This window comes from Xenia sp. Carnegie-2017, unplaced genomic scaffold (assembly GCF_021976095.1).
Source record: "Xenia sp. Carnegie-2017 unplaced genomic scaffold, XeniaSp_v1 HiC_scaffold_23, whole genome shotgun sequence".
Classification (NCBI taxonomy): Eukaryota; Metazoa; Cnidaria; class Anthozoa; order Malacalcyonacea; family Xeniidae; genus Xenia; species Xenia sp. Carnegie-2017.
The window spans coordinates 15,647,766-15,670,024 of record NW_025813486.1 but is presented as its reverse complement, the minus strand read 5'-3'; the positions used below and the strand labels follow the sequence as shown (position 1 = coordinate 15,670,024).

At 36.7% G+C, this 22,259-nt stretch overlaps 1 protein-coding gene and 1 pseudogene across 2 annotated transcripts; both read right to left on the bottom strand.

The window, feature by feature from the left end:
• Nucleotides 1–677: 677 nt before the first annotated feature.
• On the bottom strand, nucleotides 678–7,911 carry LOC124449222 (annotated as a pseudogene).
• A 1,644-nt stretch (nucleotides 7,912–9,555) lies between these two features.
• Nucleotides 9,556–12,054, bottom strand: LOC124447886 (brefeldin A-inhibited guanine nucleotide-exchange protein 1-like). Of its 2 annotated transcripts, none has more exons than XM_046998881.1 (4): nucleotides 11,923–12,054; nucleotides 10,759–10,892; nucleotides 10,381–10,483; nucleotides 9,556–9,830 (listed from the first exon to the last, which is right to left on the bottom strand). In XM_046998881.1, the coding sequence occupies exons 1-4, from the start codon at nucleotides 11,951–11,953 to the stop codon at nucleotides 9,628–9,630; spliced, it is 471 nt and encodes a 156-aa protein (XP_046854837.1). In that variant the 5' UTR covers nucleotides 11,954–12,054; the 3' UTR covers nucleotides 9,556–9,627. The 2 variants fall into 2 exon arrangements, 1 of the variants encoding a protein (XP_046854837.1); XR_006948871.1 differs by having other exon boundaries at nucleotides 9,710–9,830; nucleotides 10,759–10,822.
• Nucleotides 12,055–22,259: the final 10,205 nt, after the last annotated feature.

Below are 22,259 nucleotides of genomic sequence, written 5' to 3'. Positions count from 1 at the left end.
AGTCAAAAACACAAGTAATGCGCATGGGATTATGCATTAAAGCTTAACAACACATTGACAGTGTAAAGATTGCCGTTTGATATTTATTTCTAATATAGCTAAAGCATTACTTGAAAACATATACGTTATTTTACAGTAGATTTACCTCATTTAAATGTGTGTGTCTATTTCACAAAAACCTGAAGCATTATTTTCAATATTTTATGCTTACGGTATCGTGGTTGTTTTCGCTGGTTGTCATTACAATGAGCAGTAATAGAGATCCCGTTTCGGGAGGGAGCGAATGTTAAAAATTTTTCTCAAAGTGGAAGTTTTGACAACCAAAATCCGCCATTACCGCCATGTTTTTGACCACGAGGCCCAGGCCCCTTTGCCCCTCCAGTTTTTATAGAGCTCAATGATTACATCCCGGGCGGAGAGAGAGGGTGCGTCTGCGATGCATTATGGTCAGTGTAGTGGTTAAAATGGTATTATTCAACTAATCCCATTTATCCCAATGATTTATATTCAGTGAACTGTAATTACAACAACAATGTTGTAATTACAGTTCACTGTTTATAATTGAAAATGATAAAAGATAAGATTAGAGGGTCAGCAAAAAACGATGTACATGTTGTATGAGTTCATGCTACGTAATTGATCGCTGAATACGAAAACTTTTTTCTGCACTCGTCAAAAGCAGGTATGTTACGTATGTATTCTCCTTTTCGTATTTACTGTTTTTGTATTTAAACTGTAATCAATTTTTGACTTTTAAGTTAAGCAACTGAATTAAGAAACTACAACGATGCTTTTAGAGTGTATAATGCAAAAGGTTTGTAAGCAGAATACAGGAAATGGATAGGACGTTATGACAAAGTTGTGCTAAGCTTTAAGTGCTACCTATTCAAGTTTACTTCTTCTAAATCCAGCACAATCATTGAAGCACTTATGACTGTTCACCTGTTTCCTTGGAAACTTATTTATTGTAAAGATGATAAATGTACACATGTGTATGATATCAATGCCAAGAATTTTAGCATGGACAAACAAAATATTTGGAGAGGGCAGCAGAAAAGTCTAAATTTAAACAGCTTGAATGGAAAAACTGAAAGCATTTGTGGCATCCAAGCCAGTCTTCACCATCATTATCTTTGCAGATTTTGCAAACACCAGTAATTCGTCTACAGCAAAACGAAGAAATGAATTTAAAATGAATTTAAGTTTCTCATCCACTGTATAATGCTTTAAAGACTTTGGTTAAAACATACTCATGAATATCATCATAGCAAGAGCCAAATATGAGTGATATTAGTTTCTCTCTCTAATTCCATTTTAAAATTTCTGTTTTGGCTTGAATTTTCACAAATACACCTTGCAAACTGTGAAAAGGAAATTGTTAAAATTAATGTACAGGAATAACCATATATATATAATTATATATTTATATGCATTGTGATTAGTAGGCATGGTTTGCATTTTGTAGAAATCTAGTGCCATAACTACAAGAAATGAGCAATGTATAAATTAATAGAATGGATTGTAAAATCTCTGTGGGAGTGCTCACTTACAAGGCAAATGAGTACACCACAATTAAAGCTGTCCTGCTGTGAGAAATGTAATGGCTCGATACATGACCAAAATTGAGAATGCCAACCAGTTTTCATGTCAGCAATTTCACTAAAAAATACAGTAGCAGTACTTTAAGTATTGCTTTTCATCAAACTTGATACTTAAGATATCTCTCTGCTCTGCATAATGTAAAACTTCAAACTTACTTCCCTATTTATATTAGACCAATTACATTCACATGTCTTAGGTAATGATTCTAATTTGTACTTAATGCCATGCAAGGAAGCAAGTAATTTGCCTCTTACCCCCCTCAAAGAAAATCCTGTTATGCCTTGTAAACACCTTTACAATATTTTTTTAAATCTTTGTTTAAGTAATCAAACCTTATCTTGTCTATAAGGTCCATAAGATCTTGGTGTGTTTGAAAATCAATTGTTATTTCCTTTTGTCCATTCATGGGGTCAATGAAGTATCGTATTTTCTTAGATTTGTCAATTACCTATTGGCAAAGTCAGAAATAAGTGGAAAATTCTTTCTTTATATAAATTGTCATAAATAATTCATATGATGGTAGAAAAATTTCCTTCAGTCTTGAAGAGTAAAAGAGTAAATCTTTCAGTGTTCTTATCACGAGGACCACAGAGCACATTTTTCATTAAGGGGGTATGTATCCATCCACCACTAAAGATGCAAAAGTTAATAGTTGCAAGATTTGGATCCAAAGACAAATCTAAAATTTTCAAAATTGAGGGCCATAGTCCCACCTCCACCCTCCCTGACTCTGCATTCCCTGTTTACATGTAATAGTTACTACATTTGCTCACCAGCAATGTCCAATGAATACCATACTCGTTAATAGGAACAAATATTTTGACACAGAAGAAAAACATTGGCCAGACCACAGCAAACGGGTGCTAGCCCCACGTTTGGCTATTGTTGTCAAAGATGCATCTGCAGCGAAAACATTATATTCCAAAGTCAACATCCACAAAGATGCTTCCACCACCTGAAAATGAACGAACACTAACTTGGTATGGAGGAAAGACTTAATATGTACATTTTATTAGTAACAGTGTATTTTCAGAACCATTTTTCCCTTAGTCACGCAAATCCTACGCTCTATCATGTTCGTATATTTTATACCTTCACTCAGGGAAGTCAGGGGCATCAATAGGGGAAGAAAAATTTGGCAATAACATCATGTTTTTTACCTATTGTGTACATTAGATTCAATCGCAAATTCAAAGTATGGTGCGCTGCAGCAAATGACGAGCGGGTTAATTTTTCAGAAATAACCACGTTAGTGTAGTTTGTTACGAGCAATACCTAATACGAGACAGAAAACGATTCTATTACAGCCCATTTTTGTTTTACTACCTAATGGTGATATGAAATTATTCCTAGTAAGATTCATTATGTTATTTTGTTTTCTTAAAGTAGGGGGGGTGCCTCCTACTATAAGAAAACAGGGGGGATGCCCCCTAAATATAAAGGGACGAAAGCCCCCATAGCTACCATTTTCTAACTCCCCTGTCTTCACTGGTTATTTAGCCTAGACGCTTACCAACCTTAAAAATGTTTGCAAGGGTAATGAGTCTTCTTCCAAGCTTTGCAAGAACACTCTGGTTTGCTCAAATTTACAAGATTGCCTTTCACGTGGGTTGGCTAAACTTCTGATATGAAACTCCCCCTTTTGGAAATTAACTGCTGAAATGTCAGAGGTATTGTACTCTGTGGCGGCATAACGACTTTTAAGGCAATGTTTTACGAATTGTGGAGGTCTGTCTCTTAAATAAATTGGAACGCTTTTGTTATACATTGCATATGCACTACTAAACATAAGGTTTTTTTGCATATAGCCCTGGTGAGAGTCAGGAATGAAACACTCTACAATTGTGATTGCAATGCCATACACAGATTTATCCACTGATCTTGGTAAATATTCGTATTTAAATAGCTTGTTCATTGCCTCTGTGCCATTACATCGATTACATCGATTACATCGATTACATTACATTACATCGATTACATCCATTACATCGATTACATTACATTGCATCGATTACATCCGATTCAAGAAAAAGGCGCGAAAGGAGGTGGCTAAAGCGATAGAAAGGCATCAGAAAGAGCTTCTCGTAAAAATGCAGGAGAATGGACGAAAAGCGTTGTTTAGAACTGCTAGAAGGAGCAAGAAGGAGAGGAACGATATTTTGGGTGCTCCCGGCGTGCAGAACCACGATGGGGAGTTGAAGGTGTTATTGGAAGACAGGTTAGAAGTGTGGAGGGCGTACTGTGACCGTTTGATGAATGTAGAGAATGAGTGGAATGGAGAAGTTGAAGCGGATGAAGTTTTGGGGCCGTGGGAAATAGTGACTGTTGATGAGGTGGCGGCGGCTCTGCGCAAGATGAAGAAAGGAAAGGCGACGGGACCGAGTGAAGTGGGTAACGAAATGTTGGACAATGAACTATGCGTGAGAGTTGTGTAATGTAGCGAACGAGGTTTTGAGGGCTCAAAGATGCCGAGTACATGGAGAAAGAGTCTAGTGGTCCCGCTGTACAAAGGAAAAGGAGCAGCGACGGTATGTGGAATTACAGGACTATTAAGCTGATGGAGCATGCGTTGAAGATAGTAGAGAGTGTTTGAAAGAAGGTTGAGGAAGTTGTTCGGATGGGGAAGAGCAGTATGGATTCATACCGGGGAGAGAACGACGGATGCGTGTTTGTGTTGAGGCAGCTGCAGGAGAAGGAGGAAGATTGTATATTGTTTGTAGATTTGGAAAGGCGTTTGATAGAGTTCGAAAGGTGATCGAGTACGCTGCGTAAGAAAGGTGTGACAGAGAATATGGTTCGGGCAGTTATGGAGACTTATGAAGGTGTAGAGGCGGTGGTTACGGAGGAAGGTGTTAGATCTGGTGTTTTTGAGGTAAAAGTTGGTGTTCATCAAGGTTCAGTCTTGTCGCCGTTACTGTTTGCTTGTGTGATGGATGTACTGACGGAGGAAGTGAGAAGAAAAGAAAGATGCTGGTGTTTGTTGTATGCAGATGACATTGTCTTGGTGGCGGAGTCGAAGCAGAAAGTCATGGAATGGTACCGAGAATGGAAAACGGCAATAGAAGTCAAGGGACCGAAAGTGAATGAGGCAAAGACGAAGGACATGAGATGCTCGAGGCAGGTGGAGGTGAAGGACAGTGATAAATGGCCATGTGTGTGTGGAAAAAGGTGAATTCGATAATGTGTGGAAATGCGGTAAGTGGGTTCATGGAAGATGTTCAGGTGTCCGTGGTGCATTGACAAGAGTAACTGATTTTGAGTGCGGGACGTGCCGAAGTGGTGGGCGAGTCGCGATTGAACGGTTTGAACTGGGTGACGTGAGTTTGGAAGGTGTATCGGAGTTTAAATATCTGGGCGATGTGTTAAATGATGGTGGAGGTGCGAGCAAGCGGTGAGGAACAGAGTTCAAGCAGCGTGGTGGAGTTTTAGAGAGTTGTCGGGAATGTTGTGCGGAAAGTCGACTTCGTTGAAGCAGAAGGAGAATTGTATAAGGCATGTGTTAGAAGTGTTTTGGGATATGGAGCAGAGTGTTGGGCGCCGAAAGCAGAGGACCTGAGAAGATTGGCGTCGACGGAAAGGAGAATGCTTAGGATGATGTGTGGTGTAACGTTGATGGATAGGATTCGAAGTGAAGAGATTAGAGAAGAGTTGGTGTTGAGTGTATCGAGAATTGGGTAAGGCGCCAGCGTTTGAGGTGGTTTGGGCATGTGGAAAGGAGGGAAGAAAGTGCTGAAATTCGTAGAACGTTGCATATGAATGTTGATGGAGTACGCAAACGAGGTAGACCGAGAAAGAGATGGATGGATGCTGTGAACAGTGATATGAAGGCGATGGGTATAACGAGAGATATGGCGAGAGATAGAGACGTGTGGCGTGGAAAAATTCATGGACCGGTCAACCCCCCTGGCGGGGATTAATACTGGCCGGTATATAAATGTTGTTTGTTTGTTGTTTGTTTGATTGCCTCTGTGCCATTGTTAGTGTTGACGACGTTCACTGCTTGTTGTGTTCGAAACGCATGGACCCAACGTGCCGAACACGAAAGCCATGTGTTTTCAGTATATTCTTTAACTTTTTCATAGAATCCAGACTTCCGTAAGTTGGTGACTTCGGCATCATACTCACTCTCTGTGCTTGCAAATGATATTCTCTGCATTTGGCTCAGGAACATTTCCTGTTCTTCTGGTGTTAGGTTGTGCTTCTTTGCTTTTGACCATCTTTGCATGGCTTGAATTCTGTGGAAATCGCAGATGTAGACTGTTATGTCATGAAACTGTTCTTCGATCGCCCCAATCTCGGCTGTTGAATAGTCGACCATGAAATACTTAGGGTCCAATCACGATTCCATGATTTGACAACGTTCAAAGCTTCACTGATAGATTCTCTGTCCTCTGCTTGGCACATGAACTCGGCCACGACTTTGTAGCCAACATTTGTGTGAACACAAATGAAGAACAGGGTATCGCATACTTCGTTGTTTTGTATGTAGCATCCATCAAAACAAGCTCGTATCCATATCTTGTCAACAAACGCTGCTGCCATTGTTCTTGATGAACAAACAAAAAGCTTTGCTCTGCGGATACTCTATCGCTGTCGTTATTTCTCTTTGTCGTTTCCTCTCGCATCCTATAAAAAAAATTCGAAGTGGGATCTTTTGCTTTCCACTCGTCAACTTTCCTTGCCACTGCTTCCTGGTCATCGTCGCAAGATTTGAAAGAAGAAATGGCTCTACCAATGTGATTTCGAATGTCTTGCCGGGATGGATAGTATCGTCGATTTGCTTTTTTGGGAACCTGTGTTTTTGGAACATCTCGAAATAGATCGTTCTCTACGAAATTGTCCAGCCATCGCTTTACTTCAGCAACGCTGGTAATATTTTGTTTGACCAAATCATAGATTTTTTTCACGACACGTGAATCGACGTATTGGCCAATTGATAACTCAGTTCCCACTGGGTGTTTTTGGTGAGCAGAGCTTAGCGGTATCCTTAGGTAAAATCGCGTGGACCTACGGACTTTTGCGTTCTCTTTATTAAGGGCCTCGTTTAGTTTAGTTAGAAGCGTACGTTTGGCAACTTTTATGGCGTTGTTGGATTGACAAGCGTTTTTGTCCATTAAGTAATCATCAAAAATCTCGATGCAACGAATTTGCAAACTTGCAGGGCACTGGAGTTTTCGACTGTTTTGTAGTCTAACTCGCTGTTTCTTTTCATATTTGTGGTCTCCCACTTAATGTACACTATAACCTCCTCTTCCATCCTGGATGTGTAATAAAGCAACGCAATTTTTTACCCGCTATATATATGTAAAAAGCCCAAATATTTCTTCTTTAATGTATAGCGAATGTAATTCTCTTTCTTACTGAATAAGATTTTTTAATAGTTAACTCTACAAACATTTCTATAGGCAGTGTTAATAACTAGAAATTTTTGATAAAAAGACTGTTTTTTTATATCTTTGATGTTGTTGTCTGGTGATTGATCATTGATGTTGATTTACGTACCTTATTAGGTCCATGGAGACAATGCCGCGTTTCTGTGCCTTTTATAGAGAATGGCTTGCCAAAAAACGAAATTGGAAGATATCCTCTTTTGTCTTCAAAAACTGCATGATCTACGAGAACATGTATTGTAATTCATTCTATAGCTGAGTTACAACATCTGCGCGATCATTGTTTTTCATGTTTTCCAATTAACCCATTTTTGGAAAAAACGATATTTTCAATTAACTGTGTTAAGTGGGATTATTCAAGCGTATTTGCGTCGTCGGGATCTTATTTCAAGCAACACATGTATTTGTCCAAAAACTCTGACCAGCCAACAATTTAAAAAAATATAATATAAAACAAATTCTGAAAAAACAGGACATCTTGAGATTGCAAAATATCAATCAAAACAAGACGAGAAGTGAACTGTAAATTTTCGACTTTATTTCAAAGTCATCCTTAGACACGTATTTGTAAACCTTGCTTGCGGCCTAACTAACATTAGCATGATTGGTTTCATGTTATCCGTGTTCATTTAAGTTGCTTGGATGTAAGATTGACGAAGTCAAACATACAGTTTACGGCTTTTTGGCGTACGCACTTACTTGCTTGAGTAAATCTCTTATTACTCATCTCTTTCGTATGATTTTCGACGGTAACAAATCTAATATAATTAATTGCTTGAAGTTTCTGCAAAACAGCCTCCAATTGTTCATTTTTCCCATCAAAGTACGATAAACAATAATCATTTTCAATGTTCACGCCATCGAAATGTTCATTAATGAAACAAATCTCCAAATTTTTCATTGCATTTATCTCATCCATGATTTTATTCGAAAGGAAAAGCCACTTAAACGAATAAGGGAAAAGCCAATATTCATATCAATGATTATTAAACGTGAAAGATGCTTAGGGTTTTCAAAGCTTATCAATAATTATCAACTATGATCCACTACACTGACCATAATGCATCGCAGACGCACCCTCTCTCTCCGCCCGGGATGTAATGTTTCCCGTGATGGTAATGGCCCTTGTATTTCGTGCACAAGTTTAACAAAATACACTTGTTTAAAGTGCGAAAAATTTATATGTACAAGGAAAGTTTCCTCGAGATACACGAAATGTTTTTTTGAATCAGAATAAATACTCCAAACTTTCTTCCACCAGCCTGAATTTCTATCTTGTCTTCGACATGATCGATAAGGAGGGCTACGTATGAAGGCATTTTTTGACCAATTAACGGTAGAAAAACATAGGAAATTTGCAGAAGTTGCCGTCTCGTTTCTAATAGTTTATTTACTGCAACATGCATCAATATTCGTTTTCCTATTAACACGAATCATGTTTGAAATGCATAAACTCAACATTTTCCTGTTCGCCATTTTAGAAAATTAGTACAAGAAAATGAATAAACTATGAAAAAGTGGAAGCATAACTATAATAAATGCGACTATTAAATTCGACGTCTGAATCAAACTACGCATAAAACTATTTTAGTCGACTAAAACTCAGATTTGATTCGGCGCATGTAAAATGCGACGTTTGAACAGGGCCTAAGTCTACTATTGTTTGCTTATTTTGAACAGTAGCAAATCTTACTGAATTCTGTCAATATTATTCACTGGATAGAGAAATTTTGAGCATTTAAAAATTGTTTTGTTTTTTATGGACAAAAATAACCAAGATATTTGAAGATAATGCTTAGTTTCAAACAGCTTTTGTCCTTTTACATGGAGTTTGATGCAACCTTAAACATATTTTAAACATTCTTGATTTTACGATTAAATTTTCTGATTTACTATTTCATGTATCATGAGCAAACCATCCATGGGCTTTATGGCAAATTAACATAATCAACTTTTCTTGACTCAATTTATGTTGAAATAAATACTTAAGATGAGAACGTCTTAACGTGATTTTCACGTGATTGTCACGCGAGGGAGATGTGAAAATACATACTTACTGTCCTGGATCACCAATCAGGTCACCAATCAGAGTCTAAAACCATAAAACGCCAAACTGGGTCAAAATCCAAAGCAACATTTAATGTTTCTACAAATTCCTCAAAGATAGCGTGAAAATGTGACAAAATGAAAACTTTAGTGAAAGAAGACAACATCATGTGAAATGAAACATAAAGATTGCAAGGGATATAGATGGTCTAAAATGATCATCACCTTATCTAGTGTATCATAAACAAAACGATTGCAAGGGATATAGATGGTCTAAAATGATCATCACCTTATCTAGTGTATCATAAACAAAACGATTCCAAGGGATATAGATGGTCTAAAATGATCATCACCTTATCTAGTGTATCATAAACAAAACGATTGCAAGGGATATAGATGGTCTAAAATGATCATCATTTTGTCTAGTGTATCATCAGTGTGTAAGAACTGACCAACTTTGGTTGCTGTCTCACCAAGGAGACCTACAGATTGAAGGAATTTTTATCTTTTGATGGATTCTTGTTAAATCTTAAAGTAAACCGTAAAATTGAATAAAAGTACAGAAGATAAGCAAAATTGTTGACCAAACTTACAACTGAATTCCCTTTTCTTTCGTCTCCTTCTTCTGTTTAAGACTCTCAAATTCTTCAGCATTATCGATGGCTTTTGAACTATTAAGAGACGACTGATTACCCCCCGTTTTTTGAGATTGTAAATCACCGGGCTCCACTACGTTTTCATTCTCCTCGGTGCTTCCTTTTCGAGAAATTGTTGGTGCACCATCAACCAGATCTGTCAGGAAATTTATATGTAAGAGATTAAACAGAAGTATTGAGGAATAACTATGATGATTTGGAGATCAATAAGGGATCGCATGGATCATTAAGAGGTTAGCATAGATCATTAACAGATAGCCTAGATCATCGGGAAGATAGTATAGATTATTGAGAGATAGAATAGAACATTGAGGGTAGCATGGGTCAATAATGAGTAACTATAAACATTAACATATTGCCTTGAACCACCGTGAGACCAGCAAGGGTAAAAAATATAACTAAGGGATAACTTAGATCCTGAGAGGTTAACTACAATTGTCGAACAACTAGTTACGATCAAGAACATTAACGTGTGTATAAGAAAATAATGGAGTACCTTCGATAAATAAGGAATACAGAGTATAGAAAGATGGAATCTTGATGGAGACAAAAATCTTCAGTGTGCTGATATCAAAAGAGGGGTACAATGGATCAGTGGGCTATAACTTATCGAAATGTATAACAATATTAAGTTTATATTCGCTACATGCGAGTTTCTTCAGTTTCATAAAGATGTTAAAACTCACCAAAATTATCGTCCACCTGAGAATCAGTGCTCCATTCTACCATACATTTAAGAATAGAAACGAGACATTCCAGACCTTTGATACGAATACTGCGTTCTTGAACCTGGAAAAATCATATAAAAATAAGTCGACATTGATACTATTCATATAAAACGTGATAAAAGATGTATTATAATCAACATTGTCAGCACAAAATATTAGAGACATGTTCTAGTCCTTTTCATGTTGATAGACTATGCTCCAGTTTTTTCATGTTGATAGACTATGTCCCAGTCCTTTTCATAATTATAGATTACGTTCCAGTCCTTTTCAAGTGGCATAGATATGAACAAGAGAAGGTAGAGAAGTAAACATTATGAAACATATTCATCAACTTACTGGTGTCGCTCCTAATTCAAAAGCTTGACATCCTTGGGCAACTTTAGACAAATTATTGATCAACCTTTGAAAGATATTCGGCAAAGACAATTCACAGTCGTAATTTAAATATATATCAACGACCGTCTGAGCGTCTGCAATAGAGGTCACAAATGGACATTAATGACTAATATCAATGAATATTAATTAAAGATAAAATGACATGAAGATAAAATCAAAATTTAACTGTTGGTATATTGATAATTAGTAAGGGAAAGGTCACACCTCACCACTTGTACACCCACGAAGAAAATTCGAATGAGAGAATTGCGAAGATTGAATATAGGATGTGATTTGGAAATAAAAGATGCTTAATTTTTGTACCGGGTTAAGCAGACGGAAGAGACATTTGGTAGAACTGGAGGCAATGTCAGTGCAAGATTTACACCGAAAGTTGACGGTTTGCACCAGCTAGAGAGTTCTCACAAAAGTCTCAAGGTTTGCGTAAGCCAGTACAAACACAAAAAACCATCTTTTAGTTCTTTTGTAAATAATAGTAATGCGAAACAGATAAATTTAAGAAAAAAGTTTAAAATTTTTCTCTGACATGTATTCATGATTCATTTGCAAATTATCTTTGATTGATATAATTGATGTAGCTCAGATATGCACGTTTGTACAGGCTAATGCAAACACAGTTTAAGTTTTTATTAAGTAAATAGTGATGTGGTGGTCTTCTTTGATTTTGGTAAAACCTTTGATTCAGTTTCAAATAACGTTGTAGTTTAAAACTTTTCTTTTCCAATCTAACTTCGGTTACTTGATGTCTCTTGCTTTTTTGTTGATCGCATAAGTTTTTATGCTTCGTGCAATTACTTAGCGACATTTTTCTCTTAGAAATTCAATGAACGCTTTTAAAATCGACTATTGTGTTGTAATTTTTCTTTAGAAACTGAAATATTTTAGTATGCATTTAAAAAAAAATAACGAGTGAAAACCAACTATTTACTTTCAGCACTTGGCGTCTTATATTGACAGCAAAAAATTGAAAGATTTAATCACAAAATCCTAGTTTAAACATGATTTTTTTATTTATCTTCAAATTGTAAAAATAGACCACAGTGATCCTTCATAATAACCACATACTCATGTAAACTAAATTTAAAACTTGTCAACTCTACTTACGAACTTTAAAACCTGGATCATGGTTCTCCATTCTCTTCTTTGCATTTGCCTCTTTTCCATATTTGTAGAATGTAGTCAGTCTTCATAGTCCAATGTAAATGTTCATACATGTTATACAATGTTCTTTTAATAACTTTTATCATTCCATTTATGGTGTAACCTCAATATTTAACCAATACAGTACAGACATCATGGACATCCTTTCTGAACATATTTCCCACTCTAAATTTAACCTTTTTAGTCGCGAATAGTAAAATCCTTCACATTACGAAGGTTTTAACAAGACCTGTTAATTTCTTCCATATATTTCTTATTTCGCCTGTTCGTCAGTAAATACACAGTACTTACATTTCCTCTCTATAAAGTTAAAGCGACTTGACTGACGTTAAAGTTAACACATACGAATTTAAATACTTTAACACTTCTGAAATTGACGTCACGATAAAATTTTTTATTTTTATTGGCTCGAGGTGCATATGACCTTTCAAACATACAATAATTAATCCTCTAACGTCTTTGAACAAAATTTTTACGCCCGTTTCAAACATCGAACTTTATATTTGTAAACTAAAATAAGGCCCTGTTTACTGTATAGAACTGCTATCGTTGCAGGTTAAATTTTCTATGTATTAAAAGTCAGTGATATCGTTAAATGCTAAAAACACAATTAAATTGACTAAAATCTATCAACTTTATAGGCATTTACTTCAAACTGTTACCTCTTGAAACAAAATGAAGATATCTTGATGAGCAAATCTGGTATATAGTGTAAACGCGGCCAAAACGTTAAATTTTGTCAAATGAAGCCTCAATGTAACATGATCATGCAATTAAGAAATAAAAGGTGTTTCATGTTTTTACACAGGCTTATGTAAACCACATCTTCTTGTGATATTCTCAATTTCATCACAACTTTGACAATGTTACAGTGTTGAATTCTCCAAATATAAATTTGAAAGTTGACGGGAATCATAGGATGAAAAAGATCTTTACTTGACATTACAAAAAACTAATCTCTCTCTCTGTCCGTGATATTTTTACATAATTAAAAACTGACAGTTTTTCCACGGCTAAAACAAAGGATATGGACAATTTTTTCTGCAATATTTCTGAGTTCGTTGTTGATACCATAAATAACTGTCCTTTTGTGATATAAAGAACTTTTTATGTTCGTTTTAAGTGATATGTAATGTTAGTAAATACGATAGGTTAATATAACTACAAAGGTTGATTTAGTGGATTTATTCAGGTACATTGAGTTTAAAAATTAATTCCGCATCCACCATTTGTTACTAAAGCTAAATTATCGGTGTTGTAATGCATAGTTATATTATCAGAATCTAATTCATTACCTATTTTGCCAAATTTAGCCCATCTTTTACCACTGCTTAAATCTACAGCAAACAATGTGCAAAAAGCTTCGCCAATGAAATATGATTTATGTACGAATGTGCAAGACTCCAAAAATCCATCGATACTATGCCAAATCGTACTTACGTCATTGTTTTTATGCACATTAATTACATAAATGCCAGTTTTCCGTTTGAAATTGTCGTTTTGAAAAGAGAATGCAATGACCGCTTGGTTACTATCACTTATAGAGCAACTGACTTTAAGACAAGTTACAGTTTCCTGTTTCTTAACAAATGTTTTAATAAAAGACGTTATGGGTATTTCTGCAGTAGGCCAAAGTTTCAAGTAAAGCTCATTGTTGTTATTTCCCCATTTCCATAATGTGTATTCTGTTTTGTTTACAGTTAAAACAGAATTATCAGGTGATACAGCTGCTGCTTTTAATTCAAAACACTTGACAGGAAGTCTTTTGTTGTATTGTATCTCACCTTTGTTAATTCTGACAACTTGTACAAACTTTTCTTCTTTAATACAAACTAAGACATCACCAAATGTTAAGATTTCTTTAGGTTTAAATCCAATGTTAACATGTTTTGCTTGAGTAGAATCTACAAAATTTTCAGACGAAGTTGATATCTTCATAAGATGATCAGAACCATCCCATATCCACAGCAAACCATCCGACCACCAACATCCTAATGCATTCTTCAGTTGCATTGGTACAGTTTGAATAATAGTGCAACGTTCAATGCTCCAAATATGAATGTTGACGTGGTCACCAACAGCGAAAGCAGCAAAAAAAGATCCATCCGGTGAAAAACAACAACATTTAATTTCAAAATTCTCAAAGATAAATGAAGGTCTCCAAAGATGATCAGTTTTGAAAATTTTAAGCTTGGAAAAATACGGCACAACGTAAAATTCCTTAAACGAGATGGGATGGACTTTGTCAGGAGTCCTATCATCACATGGACACTTAACATAAACCTGGCTTGTATGATAAGAAATACAATCACGATAATGGTGTGTATTCATTGATTGTAAATGGTAATTGATAACATTCGATTTCTCGAAGAATTCTGCAACAAAGAACTCTGAATATTTAACAACGCAGTGTCGATCAATTCTTTGCAAAGTTAATGAATTCCATGCAGTGAACACATCTTTAGGACGTCCTTTGTAATGTCTTTCATATCTTGCTGTAATAAACAAACCAGAATCTGAGAAAGAGCAACGATTAACGACAACATCTGACTGTAAACATAATAACAAACGTCCATTGTTAACGTCCCACAACTTTATTTCAGTAGATCCATCACTAGTTACCAGTCTATTTCCGGTAGGTGAAAAGGAGCAACAACAGATGTTTCCACTTACAAAACCAAAGTTCTTTGATATTGGATAGTAATAGATGTCATACAGGGACATAAATCTGTCTACATCGTCCCATTTACCCAACCTTGAATCATCAAGTGCAGTGCCAAGAGTGCATCGTTGTTTGAATTCTGGAAGCTCAAAAATAGATATTTGACCATTTTCATATCCTACAGCAAGAAGTTCTTCATTGGACGACACACAAAGAGATGTAACGTTAGCACGCAAGGAAACAGTCAAATGATGATGGTTTGTTAAATATGTTGAGTCTAAATCCTCAAACCAAACAAACTTTCCTTGTTTCAATAAATCCCTTGCCGAAAATCTGTTTTCCTTACTGCCATGAATTCCATTTGCAATAATTTGTAAATAAATTAAGCTACAATCTAACTTATAAAATGTATATCTCATTGTTAATGTCAAATAAGATAGTGCTTCCTCAAGTACATCTTTTCTCTGGAAAGTTTGTAGTTTCTTATTGATTTCATTGATTTCCTCCAATTCAGAGTCAATGGTATACATGTCAATGTCTTCCCCACATATTAACCTCGCACAAACCACTTTGACATCTACTGCCCAACTAAAGTCCACATTTTCGCCACATTCTATCATATGATAGACTCCATTCTTCAAAACATATTTAATCATAGCAGTGTTCATCTGATCTTCAAAAATGTTCATCGACTTGATTTGTTCAAACACTTTCTCACAAGCATGCCATAAGAACTTATGACCATTTTTTGGATCAACTGTAAACTCATGCTGTTCATAACCATCTGATTTCAACCAATCAATTAGAGATTTGTGATACACGGTTAAACAATCATCGTAAACTGGCAAAACTTGAGATAACGGTTCAATGATTTTACTGCGTACTTCAAACTTGATGTCATCAGAAAAACCTAAATAACTAAACAGTAAAGTTAATGGTAAAAACTCCCGACAGGCAGCCAACAATTCAAGGAATTTTATGAAAGTAGTTTCTGAGATAACAGAATTTGTGGGACTTTCCTTCGTTAACAATTCTTTTACTCTTTTGAATTGCTTTGTGTAAACACCGCTTAACCCACTAGGGACCAATTGTTCAATATTCTCGTCTGTAAGCTCAATTTCTTCTTTCTTCAAGCTCAGTTGTGCGTAATACGCATAAAGAAATGATCCCTCACATTTTTCAACTAATGACCGAAGAACGTAGCGATTTCTCCGCACCCGATTATTCAACTGATTTCTCAAATACTTGCACAGGTCTTCTTCGTTGTTTTTATCACGAGGATGAGTTGTAATTTCCACAGGATTCATGTCTTTCAACTCCTTTTGAACAGGAAGTTCTGGACGACTGGTGATGAAGATTTTAATCCATTTAGGCAGTCGGTTAAACTCTTTTGCAATCAATTCCAGCAATTCACTTTTGCCATCAACTTGGCTTTCATCTAAGGCATCAATAACCAAAAGCATAGGTTCATAATCTTCCAATGAATGCAATGGATCATTTAATAAAACACGGAATGCATCGGTGATCGATTCTTTGAATGTTTCTCTGTAATTCTTCATTCAGTTTACTTTTAAAATTTGATATTGTATCACACATGCTACTAGCCAATGATTCTATCAACATTCGAGGATTTCTATAATCTGATATATTGTATCTGCAGAAATGAGAAGCAGCAAGTTTCTTCTTTTCAGAATAACGTCGACACAACTCAGCTGCAAACACACTTTTACCAACACCTGGACCGGCAATCAAAATCATGACATTAGAAGCATCTTCACTTATATCGTTAAACCAAGTGTCGAGTTTTTCAAATAACCATTGTCTAGTGCCTTCAAGGTATTTCTTGTTAAGATCTTTTATATAACCAACAAACTTACACTTTCCAAGCTTCTTAAGATTAGAACATATTTTGCCCTGTTTCGATTCTTTTACTCCAACAACATCAGCTTTTGTAGCCATCTCTTGTTTAATTTCTGCAACATCATCCTTTGTTGCCATCTCTTGTTTCATCTCTACAACATTTCTTTTTATTACTTTCACATCTTCTTGGGTTTTTTTAGTGACATCGATTAACTGCTCTTCTTTTTTATACCATTCTTTTAACATTACAGTATAATTTACTTCATCAGGACTGAGTGGAGCTTCCTTTAATTCATCTATTTCAGTTTGTTGAATACCCAAACCAACCAATGCTTTTGAAATTTCCTGCCACAAATGCTCAAACTCACTGTCATTTACACTAGTTTTAGCTATGTGACCATACACTTTGTTTCGATAAAACTTTATTCTTGCAATGTTTGCTGAGATTGAAGAATCTGAAGAGGAAGGAAGACTATTCCATCCACCATTTGGAGCTGTTAGACCACATATGTTACGCAATAAGACAGTCAATAATGAAATATCAAAGTTTTCAAGATTTGGCAAACCAGTTATTGGGTAAAGAAGGTTCCATTGCTCTTTGTTGATGACGCTTCTTTTCTTAATGATTCCAATGTACTTTTATTTGAGGGTTTATTAAGTTCATCGCTTAGGTTTGACGAGCGAAAATTTATATTAAAGTGCAATGTTGTTTTCAAAGCTTGTGTTCCTTTATTTATCAAGAGTTTACTTAAACGAGATCCGTTCGCCTCAATCTTCAAAATTTTAGGAGGTGAAGCCATTTTTCAAACTAAAAATTAAGAATGAGTTTTTGCAAAAAGCATCAATTTGCAATATGCAAAATTAACACAACATGAAAGGCATTAATAAAAAACAATATTACAAGAAATTTTATAAATAGTCCTCCTCTTTAATATCTTTTGTATAAAAATTGAAATAAATACGATGTCATCAACAAATTATTTTTCGAAATAATCTTATTATAACAAACATGATATTTCTTCAATCACTTCAACCTACACACTTGTTTCACTTATTTAAAAGTTAGCAAAAATTACTAAAAATATTTTGGAACTGTATTTAAGGATTGTGACGTTTTCAATCATTTTTTCACAGCATTATTTGTGGTTGTTACCAGTGGCGTAGCAAGGAAAAATAGTAACTCCCGCCCACCATCTCGCACCTTCGGTGCGACCCCCACTATGCTCCCCCGGAAAATTTTGAAATCCAAAACCTTGGAAACAGCATTTCCTGCGATTTGGAAGGCGAGTTATTTGTTGTGCAATAAGTTATAAAATCCTTTTTTATTAGCTGAATTCTTAATATGGCAATCGTGGAAACTGCAACTAGTTAAAAAGGTACTAAAGGTCGCTCAGAGAAACGTTACGAAGAAGACAGTTGTCCCCTAAAACATAATAAATCAAACTCATCAATGTCCCTTGAATAAAAAGAAGAAATTTGGATCAGCACAAAAAATAACATAGTATACGACACTTCCTAAAATGCATAGGGAGAGATTGTTCTTAGCATTCCACTTGTTAGTTTACACTTGTTTAGATTGGGGCATATAGACAGGGATGGCTTTATTCATTAAAGTTATGCTTAATTTTGTCAGTGATGTACCATGCATTATAAAAACAAATATCAAAACATATACCATACAAATCGTTTATAAAGAAAGGCCAGCCTCCTGGGTTTTTCTACAAATTTTTCAACCACCTCATGATGCAACACCTCTGAATCTTCTTTTTGTTCAATGATATCTTTGTGAATAGATATTCTACAAAAAGAGCTAAGCCGACCTTGACCTATTCTATTCATCAAATAGCTTTTGACCTTTTTCAAGCAAGAAAACGACCTCTCTACTGAAACACTTGATACTGTCAAGACATCATTCAATTTAAACAAATTTACCACTTGACGTAAACTCGACTGGAGATTAAATTTGTGTATGTATTTAAGCACCTCATTACTGCACTCTTTCTGAAAGTCCTTGTCGTTGTAAACGAAGGAAAGATGACTCTCCGAAGTTAGGATGTCAAAAAGAGGACTATACGTATCCTTGAGAAGATTGATCTTATCCCGTGGAACTATGACCTTCCAGGTAGTAAATAGTTTAGGATTTACAAGATCTAAAAACTCGAACTGATTAATATCATTAAATCGTTCGCTTAACATGCCTTTATTGCAATCAATAATCTCAAAATAAAGCTGTTTGTAATTGTATCTACTATCTGCTCTGGTTGTTGGTGGGCCTACTTTTTCTAGTGCAGTTTGGTAAAACTCTGTGAAAGCTTGATCTGTGCGAAGTGATACAATAAACTGCTTGAAATTGTCAATCTTGCTTATGCTCATATTAAAATGGGTTTCTCTATTTTGAATAATGCAATACAAAATTGTGGACTGTTCTAAAATCCTGTAAAAAAACACACACTAGAAAAGAAAAGCTATCAAGATAATGCAGTAAGCCACTTATTTTACTTAATGACTCATCATCCCACCAGCTGGTTGTTCAAGAACCCCTCAAAATATCTAAAAGTTTTTCATAGTTTTTGTGCAATATATTGATTAAACTAGAGCGATAATACCATCTTGTTTCACCAGGGGCAGGAAACTCAAGGTTGTTAGATGTGAGAAAAGCTTTTCTTTTTGGGGCATTGCTTGTAAATGTGCTGAATGTACTTATATTAATAAAAAAGATTTTAACAGGAGAAATTGGTGAGGCAGACTGACATAGGACCAGGTTCAATCTATGAGCTGCACAAAGAACAAAGTGGGCAAAAAAATACTCTTGTCGAATCAATAAACTGATAAGATTATTTTGAATTTCTGGGAAGACTTCAGTAAATCTTCTGTCATCAACAATATCAGATTCTGCTAGTCTACTGTGCAGTCGACGCTCAAATACAGGATCAAACTTAGCAAAACATTCGAGCAACTCTCTATAATTACCTTTGTTCAAGCTACCTTCGGACTCATCGTGACCTCTAAATGGCAACTCTTGCTTTGACAAATACAGCACGGCCTCAGTAACAGTTTTTAAAATTTCTGGATTTTGTCTTACTTCGTCAGTGTGACGCTTAATTTCATTTCTTCTCGTAAGGGACATAAGACAATCAATTCATTCAATAGCTCCATACGTTTTCCATGTCTTAAAAGAAGTCTAATGCAGCCAGTCCTTCGCCTCCTAATCTCTCTAAAATGCTCTTCCCTTATTTTGGATAGTTAAATCAGGAGTAGGTCGTTCGTGAACGATAACATTCTGTTCGACCGACGATAGAGCAGAGAACGGTTTAGCTAATAAGCTATTTCCTATATCAACATCAGTTGAGCAAATCGCAGTCGCACTTAAAGCCATTGTGTCATACACAAACAAAAAATAGCAATTTGAGAGCAAACACAATAGAAAATTAATACCAACAATGACCTCCGCCAATTTAAAATAACTGGAGTTTGACCAATAAAAACAGCAGATTTGAGCATGCGCCAAGTCCCTTAGCCAACCAGAATCCAAAACTTCTTATATAAAACTGTATTGTATGTTCCACCCTCTAAAGATAGGTGGAATACGTGAAGAAATCGCGCCAGTATGCATTGAAATGTTTGAGAAAAGACAGTTGCTAGGTTACAAGACAAATCTTGAGATTTTGCGGTATTACGATTACGAACCACCGAATAAAAGCGTTAAAATTAACGAATAAAACATAACATTACAAATTGTTTGTGAAATAATGTATATCTAATCTCCAAAGAGGATATTTATTATATTTTGGGAAATTTCTACTCCTGCAGGGCGGGAGTAGCGGAACCGCTAGCTACGCCACTGGTTGTTACGACCGACGATTTTCCGACAAATTTATCTAATGTATGTTTGATATTTGAACTGTAAATGTTTTAAACAACATAAATAGTTATTTCTTGTGTCTACTGATCATGGTTTCATAAAGAATCATTTATTTTTAAATATATATGAGATATTAATTCATTTAAAGAAATTCAAAAAATATCATTCTTTTGCTTTCTCCAAAGATTCGCCAGAGTAAACCAAACCATTTGTCAATTATTTTGATTTTCTCATTTTAACTATTGTCAATGAAAGTTAGAAATAATTTCAAGAGAAAACGAAACGGTTTTTGTAGCTTTAAAATTTCGGCGTAACTGTTCGGCAACAAAGAAGCGTCTTGAACGTTATTATACATCTTACTAGTTTAAAACAAATTCCGAAGCAAGACATCTTGAGATAGTAGTATAGAGACTGCCAGTTCTGGCGCACTTCACAGTTTGAGAAGGAGTATACACAAATCTAAGCGCCCCAGGCTTAGTTCGCGTACGTGGTTCACATAGTAAGCATATAGTAAACACAAAAAATTGCACAGTTAGCAAAGGCCAAGCCCAGTAGCCAAAGACGGCCGGCCCACCCCAGTGCTTGCGCGGCCGGCCGTCGGGGTTTATTAGTTAGTACTCGTCGAGAGGGTTCTCCTCGAGGACACAGTCCAACATGTGGAGGTGAGCATCTACTCGCTCCCTCGCAAGCACAACTTATCGTTGCAGTTTCTCGGGAGCAGCCCGGAGGAAGCGGTGAGGCCACCCCTGAAATCTCATCTCCTCCTCAACTAGCTGTTCTTGGTGCCTTGGCGACTCGACATGCTTCAATAGCCATTCCCCATCCCCGCTGCTGACAGCACCGCTGTCGTCACACAGGCGGCAAACAAATTTCATAGCTTTGCCAGCCAACCTAGATTCATGACGCTGATAGCGCCAGTTTGACATGCCAAACACTCCATACCAGTGACGGCTTTTTCATACACACCATTTTATTCAAATACTGGTTTTCCCTCCCTCCATCCCCTCGCAAACAACAGGCTGTAATTAAAAGAGATGTTCACCGCAGTGATTTATTATGATCACAGCTTGGGTCTGTAGCCGCCGGCGTGGGTGGGGGTGACGAAAACTGTCACAACAAGATGAAACAACCGGGGATGCAACACAGTCAATGGCACACAAAGTTTATGTCTAGCGTGAATCACCATCCGCTACTTGACGATGAATTTTTTTCAGAGCGTCTATGCGCCCGAGCTGAATGCCCTTCTTACGCCCGCTCGCACGTGCAGCGTCCAGCTGTGCTTCTATCTCTCGCATCTGTTCGCGAAGAGCTCTTTTTGTCTGGCTTCTAATGTCGTCTTTCAACGAAGCGAAGCGCTTTGCCTCGCCCAAAACGAGCTGGTACTCACTTTTGCCACAGTTTACATCTCGAAGCGCTCAGCTCGTGATCAGTGAGATTGTTCGGAGCACGGTCTCAGCGGACGTCCGTATGCGATCGTGTTTTTCTGCTTTCTTGTCCAATCTGCGGCTCATGACCCGACCAGCGAAAGTAGCCTTGCCGCAAACAGCTGCTAGGCCTTCGAGCACGATCCCGACAGGTGTTAAGACAACGGTACTGAGTACGGCCACGCCGCTAACAGCGCTGCCACAGTAATAGCAGACAGGGCATTGCCAGCGTTGTCTAACCCGTTCACAGCTCTTTTGTACTTATTGTAGAGCGTTTGGCGGGCTTCCATTTCTGTGTGCAAGCGAGCTTCCACCTCACACGAGGTCATACTGCTCCAACAGCAATGTCACTATAAGATCAATGGCAGCGTCTGTTGAAGAAAACCCAATAACGGCCCCCCGCGTCAACCTCTAATGCAGGGTCAAAAACTGTGAAGGTTGAAACCTGTCCGCGTGGCGTGCGCACTTCGAA